The sequence below is a fragment of the Pelobates fuscus genome, chromosome 13 (genome assembly GCF_036172605.1).
Source record: "Pelobates fuscus isolate aPelFus1 chromosome 13, aPelFus1.pri, whole genome shotgun sequence".
Taxonomy (NCBI): Eukaryota; Metazoa; Chordata; class Amphibia; order Anura; family Pelobatidae; genus Pelobates; species Pelobates fuscus.
Window position 1 is genome coordinate 60,234,639 of NC_086329.1, and position 15,243 is coordinate 60,249,881.

A 15,243-nucleotide genomic window follows, 5' to 3' on the forward strand; every position below is an offset into this window, starting at 1 on the left:
TCTCACCTCCCACCTCCCCGTGTTCTCCTCATCTCCCCTTCTCCTCACCCCCTCCCTCTCTTCTTCTTACTCCTGCCCCTCCCTGTCTTCTTCTTACTCCCCCTCTTCTTCTTACACCCCCTCCCCCATTTTCTTACTCCCCCTTCCCCTCTTCTTCATCCTCACCCCTCTTCTTCATCCTCACCCCTCTTCTTCTTCCCCCTCCCCTTCTTACTCCCCCTTCTTCTTCCCCTTCCCTCTTCTTCTTCCCCTTCCCGTTCTTCTTCTTACTCCCCCTCCCCCTCTTCTTCTTACTCCCCCTCCCTCCCTCTTCTTCTTCTTACTCCCCCCTCCCTCCCTCTTCTTCTTACTCCCCCCTCCCTCCCTCTTCTTCTTACTCACCCCCTCCCCCTATTTTCCTCTTCATCCCCTCTTCTTCTTACTCACCCTCCCCCCTCTTCTTCTTACTCACCTCCTTCCCGAATGGGGACCACCATGAAATCACATTTAGAATGTTGCCTTAGAACGTTCACACCATCTAGGGGGAGCATTCGTGGATTGCTTCCCACCTCGTTTGGTTCCCGAACAAGGACCTCCCCAGTGCTCCTTGGGGTGTTCACACAAATCAATTAGAACATTGGCAACTTGCAACATAAGTGTGAAACCGCAAGAGAAGTAATTAATGAGTGCTTCCCTGGGTGGCCGCCGTTCGTATAGATGAATGGCGGCCAGGGGGAGCATTCGTGTCCCGGAAGGATACACTTCCCTTGCCCTGTTTCACCCAAGGACTCCATGACTGGAGGCAGTTACCGTTCTGGGGGTCCCTGAGATTGGTGGGGACCTTCTCACAGAGGCTGGAAACTTTTCCACGCTGGGACTCCCAGGTAGAGAGGCTCATGGGATAAAGAGCCCTGGTCCCCGCAGGTGGGAAACCCTGAGGATGGGTGGGGGGACCTGGGGACAAAGGAACTGGAGTTCCTGTCACACACACAGGCCCCTGGGAGGGGGAGGACCCTAGGAGGACCCATGGAATGGCGGGAACAAGGGACAAATGGATTGGGGTTACGGTTCCGTTATGTGACCCCTGGGAGGGGGAGGACCCTGGGAGGGGACATTGTCATTGTGTGTGATCCACCCTGTAACGGACCGTTTCAGCAGACAAGGGGTTAAAATCTGTTTAGGCGATATTCCTCTTTCAGATATAAAAGGCAGCTACTGTAGAACACCAAACTCCCGAACTGGATACAAAATAGCACTCCAACTCCCAAACTGGAACCTCACAAAAAGCTGCTAGCCGACGAACAGGAAAAGCAGACAATCAGCTTACACTCCTGGCAATCAGTCTCTAACAGCATACAGTGAATCCCCCCAAGAACGAGACAAAGCTCCGTGTTGAGGGTCAAGCAGTGGTCTGTTTTAATTAACACTCACAGACTTTTATGCAAGTCCCCATGCAACGGGACATCCCACAGGGAGGGACAACATGTAACCAATCCTGTATAGTTAAACATAAAACACACCCAGCACAAACACATAAAATCCTCCACTCTGCCTGTGATATAATTACTGAACACAATGGGTTAATGTAATTTATCACAGGCAGGAAAAATACAGTTTTTACAGCATATTCATAACTTCTAAAATATACATCACATTCACATAAAAATATATATTATATATTCGCAATCAATCCATTCAGGGGAACAACATATCAAAAAATGGCATGAATCAGACCAGGGGTTCAACAGTTAGTAAAGTATCTTTGCCTGGCTGGCAGCATGGCTATCTGGCCCAAACTGGTTTTACAGAGCCCTCTATCCTGGAGACAATGGAGAAAATTATCCAATTATATCCAGGGATAGAGGCAGACTCCATTGAGCACGTTACCAGTAAAACACAAAAGGATACAAAAATACATAACTCCTATCTTACTGAATTGAACGGGCCAAATCTCCCAGGGTCCATAATCCCAAGGCAACCGGCGGGCAACCAGGCTCCTCCAATGCAATGTGGCGAGATTGGTCTCGTCACATAGCAATTCCCCCAATAAGAGACAGGACTCTAGATTGAGGGTGAAGAAGAACTGTCAAAAACTTTATTTTCCTTGTGACTAGCCCATATGGTCATTACATTAACATTGCTGTGAAAACAGTCAAATCTTAGCAGGCATCATACAGTGACTTATTATAACACAAATGCATATTTTTTTTTTTTAATTCTTTATTTTTGTTGTGCACAATATTAACAAATAACCTTGGTGTGCCACAACAGCGACATCAGGGTGAATTGGTGGACATACGCAATACAAGTTGTGACATTTGCTAAACAGGCACATTTTTAGAATAGTATTTCAATGGTTTAGGTTCTCGTTTAAGTGGGTTAGCGAGGTGCACGTGTCAGGAAAGGGTAAACAGAGGAGTGACATAGATACGAAGTATGACATGTGCAAGCATTGTTTGAACACGGTTTTACAATGTAGTATACGTTAGGTTAATTCTATATTATCTCTTGTCTGGCTAGGCTGGTAATAAGTGGTTGCATATTGTGCTAGACTTAAACCATAACTAAGATTGACTTTTATCCTATACAAGATTACATGTCTATCTGAGTGTGGGTACACGAGTGAGTTAAGTGAGTGAAGGCATGCTTATATACCTGAGGCAAAATGTGAGACAATATGCATGGTTTACATTGTGAGTATAGCGTTGGCTGCGAGAAGGGTAGCGTTTAGAAGGTAGTGAGTAAAGGCATATCGCATTATCAGGCACAGATAAGGCATAGAGAGAAAATAAAGGGAAAAATGAAGAGAGAGTTAACCAGTACTGTGTGTCCATTTATCAGTCCCGCTCAGCCCATGCCGGTACGTGGCAGGTTGGTTTCAGGAGTGGAAAGGTAGGTGTAAGAGTCGGAGCGGCCACTGCAGGGCGAGGGTCCCCTCCAGCCCCAGGCCCACTTTGAGGGTGGCATCGTCTGACCACTGGCTCGATGGCTCTGCGAGGTCGAGGCATTCCCATAACGGGTGCAGGTGGAGCCGATTTTCTGTCGCCGCCAGCGGCGGGCGTTCCTCCTGCAGGGTGGTCGATGCTGTGGGGGAACTTTCCTCCCGGCACCCGGCCTGGGTGGGCTGCTTGTTTGTTCAGGCGTCTTGGGGTTAGTTGCTGTGCCCGGAGTTGAGCGCTTCGTCCCCGCGTTCGCCGCTCCAGTCTTGCGGCCTGGCTGCGTTTGTGGTCTCGCCTGTTTCCGCTCACTATGTGTTCGGTTGGTTCTGGGCTGGGGTAGCTTGTTAGCCTTTGATGCTTGTAACTTTTGCCTCAGTTTGTACCAGAATCTGGCGAAAGCTGCGTCTATGCGCTGTTGGATGTCACTGTGATCCTCGATCTCAGCTAGGCGTTTAGATCCGTGTGGTTTTCTCCCCGCCGCCATCTTGGGTGCGCCATGCGTTTGGCTGCCCTGATTTTGCAGCGTGTGGAGTGACACGGTGTGCTCGCGGTAACTATTCCCGTCGCTTGAATTGGACCGAGATATCCCCCATCGGTCCAGAGGGGGGGGGGGGGGGGGGTAGGAGATGATTCTTTATAGGGGTCCTTTTCCAGGTCAGTCAGCCTGGGGAGCGGCCGTCTCCCCGCTGCCCGATCTCCGGTAGGCCTCTGGGTGCTTGATTTGGTTCCCGGGGGGTTATAAGCTTGAGTTTGGTATCGGGTGATACCCCCGGGTGTCCCCGACATGCTAGGAGCTGTCCTGTGTGCGGTTATGCTGTTTTTTGGGGGGGGATTATCCCCGAAAAATGCAAGATGTAGCAGGAGCCGAGGTACAGCACAACCGCTCCGTCTGGATGCTAGGCTCCGCCCCCCACAAATGCATATTTTTAAAGAGGTGGGGGAGACAATAATTAACAGAAAAAATCTCATGTGCCTGCAGAATTAGCAATATGCAAATCTACCCGAATATGCAAATGAACCAGTCTTGCTATTCAGGTAGTGCATATTGCTGTTGCTACCAATAGAGGGCACTAGACAAGCTCCATAGCCAAATCCACCTAGTTGGTAGCAAACCTCAGCAGTACAGGAGAGCAGGCAATACATCCCAGGGGCCATAGTCACATGGCAGGAGGCTGGCAATCAGTCTTCTCCAATGCCTAGTGGTGAGGCTGGTTCCGCCACAAATGGTGGGCCTACTGGGCCCCTACTGCCACAAATGGTGGGCCTACTGGGCCCCCCAGTGGACATATGCTTTTCCCTCCTTGGCAATGATTGCAAAAATTCTCCATCATCTTGTTGTTCAGCGAATAACACCACCTTGACCGTCCAGCTGTGACAGAGTGAACCCTGCTTCCCGGACCTTCGGGGACTGACTGGTGAGGATCTCCTCCTCCTACATTCATATCCTACTATTCTCACAGACCGAAGAGGAACCCACATCTTCTATTCTTGGAGGGTCGGCTGAGCCTGGAGGCCTGGGGTTCTTAGCAGATCGGCAGACTATCGCAGGCTACTGGGGACCTCTTAGGAGTCTCTTGGGCCCCAGGGACGTTACGATGCTACCTCTCCATCTGGGCGTTCGGAATGGAACCTTGATCCATTATGTAGTGGTTTGGATGGTTCAACGGCCCGTGTCCCGGTCTGGGGACTCCGGATGGACAAGGATTCTCTTGTGTACCAACCACCAGTGACATCTACCTCTGGCTTATAGGATGTGGAGTTCGCTCTCTGTTTTTCTATAGGACTGGGAATCTACTGACGGTCTTTTATGCTTGGTCTGGTGGCTTTCCGTTAGGCAAAGGATGTTCGGGCGTTCCATGTGGATGGTTCTCCCTAAGTTCTAGGTCTCTCGTCGCTCTATTGGATTCTTCATTCATTTTCTATTCCTTTCTCATCGTTAAAAATGCTAAATATGAAGCCTCCTGTCATGTTGTAAAATTGAAGATTATACTAGCTTTAGTGTAATCTTAATTTTAGTAATGACAGGAGGCGAGTATTTTCCCTCCCTGCTTCGTTAGCCCACCCATTTTCTTTATATGTCATTATATGTGTCATTATATGTCTTAATGTTTTGTGTTTACGTTGATGATTGTATTTCCATTGATCTGGAATTGTCATTGGAGTTTTACATGGTTATTCAGTTATCAGATTGTAATTTACAATTTACTACTATGGGATGATGTATATGGTACGTTACTTGGATTTCCACGTTCATGACTATGTGTCAGGATCCTATCCTGACAACCATGATATTGTTTTATTGTATTACTACAATACCTGTTTTTTGCCTCTAGTGGCCTCCCTAGCCACTAGTCAATCCTCAGTCACTCATATGATCTTCCAAATCTGCTACAAAAGGCTACATCCACTTCATCACATGGCCTTTACATTGAAAGAAGTTGTGTTCTGCACCTGGGTTTTTTTTTTATACTTGTTTATGGTCTGATACTGACAAGACATCTGTTCCTGGCTCAAACTGATTCCTGATAACCTGCTCAACTCTGATTTCCTTTGATACATCCTGATTCATCCAAACTGGAATTTGTTTTCTATTATTCCTTATTTGATTTGGATCTAACCTGCCTGGACTTTACTAACCATCCTATTAATTGCAACTCTGCTGGAAAACTCTGATCCACATATCTGGTAACTTCTTTACAAATCCTCCAAACTAAATAGACTGTCTACCTTAACTTTGAACCAACCTGATTTCCATTATCCTTTATTATGCTGTTTATTATTGTCTGATAATATATTTACTTGTTACCTACTATTTCACTGATAGGTTTCCCTTTCTCTTGTAAACGGTCTTCTTTTTTCTAAAATCTTCATTTTTCAGCCCCAAAAAAGGCCAAATAAAAAGCCATCATACCCGTCGAACTTAAAAATAAAATAAAAAACCAGAGCGCAAAAAAAAATTAATCCATCTTCACCCATGGAGGGCTCCGTGTCAGTGTTTATCAGGGATCCTTAGGATAGGTGTCAATCCATATCTGCCAAGTGACCCTATGTAGGGGGAACAGTCCCTATTCTGCTCTGTGTCAGTGTCTGGGGGGAGTACCTGCAGTAACACAGGGTGTCTGGAGGGAGTATCTGCAGTAATACAGAGTGTCTGGGGGGAGTATCTGCTTGTAACATTTATATGCACTTAAAAAAAAAAAAAAAAAAAAAAATGGTTGCAGCTTCCGAATTAATCTAAAATGGATGCTGTCCAGTAGGTGGTCTGCTAGGGAGGGTGTGCTGCTGATTGTCTGTAATGTGTCTGCTGACTGTGAGGTACAGGGTCAAAGTTTACTCAATGATGACGAATAGGGGGCGGACCGAACACCGCATGTGTTCGCCCGCGGTGGCGGACGCGAACATGCTATGTTCGCCGGGAACTATTCACCAGCGAACAGTTCGGTACATCACTACTCCTAAGTAAAGTGTCACGTAGGGTAAAAAAACCTTTCCTATTGGAAAATAATAAATAACACTGGAATGTTGTGTAGAACAAGTGACGACTAACACCTAGTAAAAAGCTTGGGCAGAGCCTAATAGATTACCTTAAATTTAATATATATAGTTAGTGGGAGCACGTGAAATAATGGAGTATATAGTATACAACTAGAGATAGTCACTGAATGGCATCCCAGAAAAGTAATATATAGTATAAGTATAGAGGTAACCTAAAATAAGGACTCAAAAGAAAAATAGAATGGAAAGAATAATGGAGGTATGGCAGTAGTGATGGTACCATAAATAAATAAGACAGTAGGTAACAAGGTTAGGGGTAGATAGAAACACTAGGTCCTAATAAGCCTAAACAGGCGAGATAAAGGCTATCCTATAATATAACAGACACCCCAATACGAAATAGTAAATAATGGAACTCTATCCCTTATAATTAACAAAGTAGAACCAAAATTGGAGTGAAAAAGGATTACAATGCGTCAATGAAAGCCAGGACCTAGTTAACCCTAAGCTTACTGTCTAGAAAAAAGCCACTACTTGGTTTGAAATCCACCAATCAGAGTGCTCTGTGTCATTTTACACAGCGTGGGAAAGTTCTTTGGAATTTTCCCACGCTGTGTAATTTGACTCATAACACTCTGATTGGTTACTTAAGGTTTTTAGGGCCCCCACCCGCCGCTCAGGAGTGGGGGCCGGGGGGGGGGGGAGGACAATAGGTCCCCCCTATTGGTATTTAGGGCTCCCACCTGCCGCTCAGGGGTGGGGGCCAGGTGGGAGGACATTAGCCCCCCCCCCCCTTATTTAGGGCCCCTACCTGCCACTCAGGGGTGGGGGGCATGGGGGAGGACCTCAGGTCCCCCTCCTTTTTAGTATTTAGGGCCCCCACCCGCTGCTCAGGGGTGGGGGCCAGGGAGGAGGACATTAGGTCCCCCCCTTATTAGTATTTAGGGCCACCACCCACCGCTCAGGGGTGGGGGCCAGGGGGGAGGACATTAGGTCCCCCCCTTATTTTACTGTAGGGCCCCCACCCACCGCTCAGGGGTGGGGGCCAGGGGGGAGGACATTAGGTCCCCCCCCCCATTCTGATTTAGGGCCCCCTTAATTTAGTAGATTTGGATCATATTTTCAAATCATTTAATACCTTATTTTTCAAAAAAATGGACACAATTTGGGGAGAAAATCTCCCTGCGTCCTACATGCCCAATACGTTTGAATACACTTCGATACTGCGTAATGACAAAGTTTGCCAGAAGAGCCTGTCCCTCAGGACCCACAAGCTGTATCCAGGGGGAAGCACCAGAACAGGTACCCCCCCCCCCCCCCAAAGTGCCAGCCAGGAACCCAGGTCAAGTATCTGTACTTTAATATATTTCCCCTTGTTCTGTGAATAGAGTGAGAGCAGGAACTGTAGTGTAGGCATGATGAGCAGCAAGTAGCACAGCTGCAGGTAGCTGTGCTTATACTCTAAATAGTACAGCTCCTGACTGCATCAGTACTTAGAACATAGACAAATTCTAAGCACTACATTAACAGCAATGAGACTCCTCCACTAATAAGGAAATAGGAGTGGGCATCAATGAAAAAAACAAATGAAAATTACTTCCGTAGCTGCCTTGGGTAATTTATTTGCCTGCCCCCGCTGTAGTGGTTATGGTGCTTGGAGTTTTTCTGTAAGTATCAATCTTGAAGTCTATGGTCAAGCGGTATCCTTAGACAGCTTTATTTATTTAGTCTTCTATGAATTTGTAGCTGTTGAACCCGTCAAGTAAGTAGTTAGGGCATATACAATGGTTTGTTTATGTATAGCAAACTGTTTAATGTAGCCCATATCTGCTAAAGATATTACAAAAACTGAAATATGGTACTTGCTCTCTATGGGGTACATATAATTAAATTAATCAATGGAAAGATTCAAATGTAGCATTTGATTATCTCACAGCAGTCCTAACCATATGGCCAAAAGGTGGGAGTTCTATTTAGCACCCATATAAAATTCAGGTCAAAGTGCATAGTTTACAGCTATATCTTTGATCTACATATTTGAGATGAACATGTAAGTCTACACTTTGTCACATACATTGAACTTTTCTTCCTTGCATATAAGCATGCGTATTGAAAAATCTAATTTAAATTTCCACTTTTGTTTTTCATATTTTCTGTTTGTCTTTAAAATTAATATTTGTCTCTTTTGCATATTTAGGTAACACTACTGTACAATTGCTTTTTATCTTATTTTCATTTATTTGTTTTCTCATGTATTTATCTTTTGTTCAGAGATGCTGAAAATATCTCTTGTTTCATTTCCCCAAGGAGTCTGATTAAATTTTACTTTGGACATTCCAGTTTGTTTTCTTAGTTGGGTTTCTTTTTACCGTATCAGAGTTTTTGTTTTGACTGATTTATTTTATATCGTAGAAATGTTGATTTATTACTGCCAACTAAACATTCTACAGTTTTGTAAAACAGCTGAAAGAAACATTAGCATTAGTTGGAGTTACCTTTCTTCTCATTAATTGTCCATTTCTCATCATTATCCAGATGTAGGTCCCCATCTATGTCCTTCTTTTTACTCATTGGAGGCATGAATGCATGGCCCAAAACACGACCTGGACCATCAAAAGCATTCTTAGAGCCATCGTTATGCAGACCAGAGACAAAGAATATGTCCATATCAGCTGTTTGGCTAATACCCACTTCAATAAAATTTAGATGCGACACATTCTCCCAAACCTAGAAACAGAGGGCTACATTAGTTGTTTATTCACAAATGTTGAAGTGACAACTTCCAAAATGTCTAATCACTTTTAGATTTTTTTTTATATTTTATATCTAAATGTCAATTAGGTTGGTGTAAAACATAATGGTTATAAAATGTATTCCACAATTGTTCAAATTGTTTAGAAACGACTTTAAATACAGCTTGTGAAAATTAGTTTTTTGGTTTTTTTTCAGGTAATGTTTTTATTGAGTTTTTCAATACAACAGTTTAGAGTTTTCATATGAAAGGAAAAGAATCATGTATGAATAAATGGAAACAAAGCTTGCATCAAAAATAGTTATCCAACTCTAAGGATAAGATATATATATATATATATATATATATATATATATATATATATTGTACAGCGCTACGGAATTTGTTGGCGCTATATAAATAATAAAATAATAATAAATAATAATATATATATATATATATATATATATATATATATTGTGGCAAGGTCAGAGAGGCTTTCTATGTTAGTAATAAATTGGAGCGCTCTCTATTCCCAGCATGATGGGGTTAATTGGTGGGAGTCACCCCTTAAATGTTATCAACCAGGTGAATGTAATTAACCAGCACTAGGGTTTTAAAAGGTTAGCCTCTGAAGACATCAGAGAGTCTAACAGCTGGGAGAGAGGAGGCAGTTAAGCCTGAGACTCTGAGAAAAAGGTACTGTGTGAAACCTGCTTAAAGTGCTGTATTTAATTTTAGAATAGAATATACAGCCAAGGTGACCGATTAATAAAAATCAGTCACAGTATTGGTATTGGTGTATTGGTTGCAGGGTATGTAGGGCATAACCCAAGAGTATGTATAGAAAGTGAAGAGAAACTAAAGAGGAGTATCCCCAAGTCAGTCTCTATACCCTTATTAGTGTGAAGCAACCGATGTGCAATCACAGAGCATAGAAAGAGAACTAAAGAAAATAATACATTTTTAATTTTTAATACCCCCATTAGGGGAACAAAGAGATGTAGTGAGTGTAATAGTGTATAGAAAATAGAACTAGTAGTTAAAAGTAACGGCTAATTTGCAAAAAAGTAATAATATTGCTCGATGTCAGACTGCTACTAAAGAGTAGTTAGGTATTAGTGGCATATTATAAAGTATCCGTAGACTAGTGACAGAGAGATCATTACGAAACCAAAAAACACAACTAGTTGTAAAGAAAGAGATACAAAAGTATCTAATATGGATTAGTTAAACAGATAGATACAGCTCTGTAGTGATGTCTGGAGGGAATAACTCCAGCATATACCTATACTGTATAGGGTTGGGAGACTCCCAGCAGTATGAAACAGGGAAGGGTTTAACGTTGGAGAAGTTAGACAAATATCTAGTTTACAGGAGACCTCATCAATGTGCATAAGAGATAGCCCTAGTTAGAAATAGACTACAGAAACACATTGGAGTAAAAGTCCGTCCGGACAGAAAATAAAGAAAATAATAAAATAACTCCTATAACTCAAAAACCTGCATAGAGAGTAGGTGGTATGGTAGATAAAGTTAGTAGGAACAAACAAAATAGGCTGAATAGCAAACGTGATTTGTCTAAGTAAAGCAGGATATCAAACTGCCTGCAACTAAATATGGAGACCCGAGGGTCAGATTACTAACTCAGCCCTAAAGCTTGAATCCTAAAGAGGATCTACCTAAACCGAAAAATTCACACCCAACCAAAACCCAGTAGCTTAATCATAAGTACAGAGAAACGAGAAAACAGTTCTGTCCCTGAGTTGTGTCAGAAAAAATATCAAAAATTAATTAAATAAATTGATCCTTTATTAATTTAAATCTAAACACACACACTGATAATGACAAAATCAATGGTCATCGCTGCCCCAGTGATGGATAACTGCGGCAGAAACAGATGACTCAAACTTAATAGTACTAAGTGAGGAATATGTACAGACGGGAAGTGAAAAGGACAAAAGATATATATACATAAACAAAAGACGGGGGCACAAGTCAGACACACACTCCCAGACACACACACCCCCAGACACATACACATACACACACCAACACACACATACACTCCCAGACACACTCACTCACAGACACACAACACACACACATATACACAAAAATTATTTGTAAATATTTTTTTAAATTTAAAAATGTCCACCCAGCCTCCCTACCCGGAGAGCTGGTGTGGACCTGTCCCTGGGGTCCAGTGGGGCTCCAGTGCGGCCGGCTCTTGTCTCTCTGTCAGACGTGGCAAGGGAGCTGTGTTCTCTCTGCTCCCTCTTGCCGCGCGGGATGTCTACTGATGCCGGGAGCCGGAAATGACGTCATATTCCGGCTCCCAGCATCAGCAAACGGCGCGCGGTGAGAGGGAGCAGAGAAAACACAGCTCCCTCGCCGCGTCTGACAGTGAGACAAGAGCCGGCCGGGTGGGTCCATCAGGTGACCATTAGGCCACCTCTTTGGCCCCCCATGACAGGGGGAACACGGGGGCATTTGGGGGTGGCATTTTTTGCCGCCCCCTGAGTGCCTGCAGGACCACAAACAGGAACGGCGTTCCTGCTCTAAAAAAAGTGCAGGAACGCCGTTCCCACGCGTTCCTGCAGGACTCGAGCCCTGGCTGAGGACTAAGAGGTCTCTCAAATTTTTCCCTCTCCGTGCCGTTATTTCTACATTTGGACCCAGGATCATTTTAAGATGGATATCATTAGTAAGAATGGGCCAGAATTTTTGAATTCCCATTTTAATTTTGTCCCACCCTGCATCATACGTTGCAATCATACGTGGAGGGGGATTTAAAGGTGTAGGGGAGGTATTGGTAGTCAACAGGGATTCTCTGTCGGACTCAAGAGCTCTCTTATAAGCTTTTTTCAAGCACCGATTGATTAGGGTAGCCTTTATCCTTGAACTGTTGTCGAAGGATATTCGCTTGGATTTTAAATTCCTGAAGGGTACTGCAATTTCTGCGTACCCTTAAATATTGGCCGATGGGTATCCCTTGTTTTAATGGTTTTGGATGAAAACTGTCCCAAATTAGGAGACTATTTGAGGCTGTAGGTTTCTGAAAGAGAGTTGTCTGAATGGACCTACCGCTGTCTATTGAGATCGTCAGGTCCAGAAAATTCAAATACAGTGTCTATGTAGTGGATGCAGTGGTTGTAGTGAATTCATTAAGTTTGTTTGTGTGTTTGTGTATAGTAGATGCAGAGTGTGTGTTTGGGTAGTGAATGCTGTGTGTGTAGTAGATGCAGTGTCTGTGTGTAGTGAATGTATAGTGTGTATAGTGGATTCAGTGTGTGTTTAAATTTTAAATTAATTTTGAATTCTCTTTAATTCTCACTTTAGTGAATAACCCTGTAAGAGTACTACAATCGGGTGAGCGAATGTAGACCAGACAAGGCTTCATTGAATTTTGAGTAGTTATAAATTTAAGGCAATTACACAGAAGCATTAAGAAATAATAAAAACAATAAACTGAGGACTATACTAGAAGAGGAATCCCTCAAGATATATTCCCAACTCGCTCCTAGCCAGTTTGCAGAGGAACTGCTAGAAACAAAACCTTGAATATTAACGTCCCTGGCTTCTTGGTCAACAAAGTGAAAAAAAAGTTTGCGGGTTTTTAAATGCACGCTATTGTGCCACCAGATATGAGTGGCACTGTGCACACTGGCAGAGTACACGCTGTTGGCCTGATACACAGATGCTTGCAGACAACTAACTGCTAATTAATCTATTACAGTGAAACATTTTTTTTATTTAAATGCAAGTTATTGTGACACCAGATATGAGTGGTGGCACTGGGCAAGTGGGCACAGTATCCACTGTGAGCCTGACACACAGACGCTTGCAGACAACTAACTGCTATTCAATCTATTACAGTGAAAACAAAGTTTGTGGGTTTTTAAATGCACGCTATTGTGACAGCAGACGTGGCACTGGCCAAGTGGGCACAGTATCCACTGTGAGCCTGACACAGAAGCTGTCAGGCAGGCAACTGCAATTAGATTACACAAAAAAAAACCAGACTGATGTTCTAGCCCTAAAAAGGGCTTTTTGGGGTGCTGTCCTTACAGCAGAGATCAGATGATTCCTTCAGGACTGTAGTGGACACTGAATACACTATCCTAGCTATACATTTCCCTATCAAATGAGCAGCAGCTACACCTTCCCTCCTCTATCTAAGAATGCAGCTTCAGAATTAATCTAAAATGGATGCTGTACAGGAGGTGGGAAGGTCTGGAAGGGAGGGACTGCTGCTGATTGGCTGGAATGTGTCTGCTGACTGTGAGGCACAGGGACGAATAGGGGCAGAATGAACCGCGCATGTGTTCGCCCGCCGTGGCGAACGCGAACACGCTATGTTCACTGGCGAACAGTTCGGTGCATCACTATTGTCCATATTTTTTTATGATTCCCTTAATTTGTTGCACTGTTCCCCATGTGTTTCATCTGTGGGTTCGGCTGGGTAAACTACCAGACAAACTGGAGTTACTAGGTGGCCACCATTTCATGTATCAGAGGCACATTTTGAGAACAATGGCTGAAGCACATGGTGAGAACAATGGATGGCGGCCATTTTAACTCACAGACACTGATTTGAATTTTCTACACGGTGCCATCTCGCCGGTATTTGGTGCACAAAGACATTGTTCAGCAGTTTTAAACTACAGAACAGGGGACACATTTAACAGTAATTATTTTTCATATAGCCTGTATATGTTCTGCGGAATCTGCATTAAACCGTATCTTCCAAACTTTTGGATATGTGGTTCACCCAGATCCCCCGGTTCTGAGGATATATTTTTTTTTTTATGGGGTTATTGCATGTGATATGTTTTATAATACTTTTTTTTCATGCCTGTGATAATTAAGTTAGTCTATTGTGTTGAGATAATTGTATCACAGGCAGAGGGGAGAATTTCTGATGTAATGAATGGGAGTGTTAGCTGTGTTGTAATGTGTTGATTGGTTGTTCTTCAAAACCATGTGGGCACTATGTTTGTAGAATGTGAATAAAAGAGGCTGTATGTGCCAGTACAGACAGATCTTCTTGACCCTCAACACGTAGTGTTGTCTCGTGATTGGAGGGAACTGCTATATCACACTGGGGATTGCTATGCTCTGCATACTCCCTTGAGCTTTAATCACTTAGCTCTTTTAAGAGCTTGTTCCTGATACGCTCTCCTGGAGGAGAGGTCTTTCCCAAATGGTGCTGGAGGAGAGGTCTTTCCCACACGGTCCTGGAGGACAGAAGCTGATCCAAGTGAAGTGAGGCTCGAGGTGGAACACACTGTGGTACGCAAGCCGTCCTCACCGGCGATCAGAATTTGGATATTGAATTGTGCAGAACATCCATATCCATCCGTGCCTGTAAATAAGGGTATTGTGTATTTTTTACCTTTAACCCCTTAAGGACACATGACATGTGTGACATGTCACGATTCCCTTTTATTCCAGAAGTTTGGTCCTTAAGGGGTTAATGGACTGGTGCTTTTACTGTGGACTTATTTTTAACTTTATTTTCTTATTTTGAAATAAATTTGACTTTTACATTCTCAGATGTTTTTAACAATATTTTTCATATTGCTTATAGCAACCAGCTCTTTGTACTGGTTCTGCCTGATTATCATTAATATCTGACTTGCGGGATAGCAGTCAGTGTAATTTAAGTATTTTTATGCCATCTGGCTATTATATCTTTCACTTTTTATATTTGATGGAAGTATAATATTTGGCAAAAGGTTATATTAGCCCTGGGATATTCCTGTTTCCTGGGTTAAGGATATCCATGCCACAGTTATCCCTGGAATCATTTTTGTCATTTTTGACATTGCACATCTATATCTTAATACCAAAGTGTGTTATCTGAGACCAAGTCCCATTTCCACTACATACTTATCTTATTTTTTTTTTTTATTTTATTTATTAGTTAGCTCCTGGATATTTGTTGCTATCTTTATAGTACAACACATTATATACACACACACAGGCATACTGACATGCTGACTCATACACTGACAGACATATTGACACTAGTGGTGCACCGAACTGTTCGCTGGCAAATAGTTCCTGGCGAACATAGCGTGTTCGCGTTCGCCA

General features: G+C 43.2%; 1 protein-coding gene across 1 annotated transcript in view; it reads right to left on the reverse strand.

Annotated features, from left to right (window-relative positions):
- LOC134583288 (matrix metalloproteinase-18-like) overlaps positions 1-15,243 on the reverse strand; it is a 278,369-nt gene that overhangs the window by 149,395 nt on the left and 113,731 nt on the right. The window contains exon 4 of the mRNA XM_063440166.1: positions 8,909-9,140. Within this exon, the coding sequence (XP_063296236.1) occupies positions 8,909-9,140 (232 nt within the window). The remainder of the gene's footprint in view (positions 1-8,908; positions 9,141-15,243) is intronic.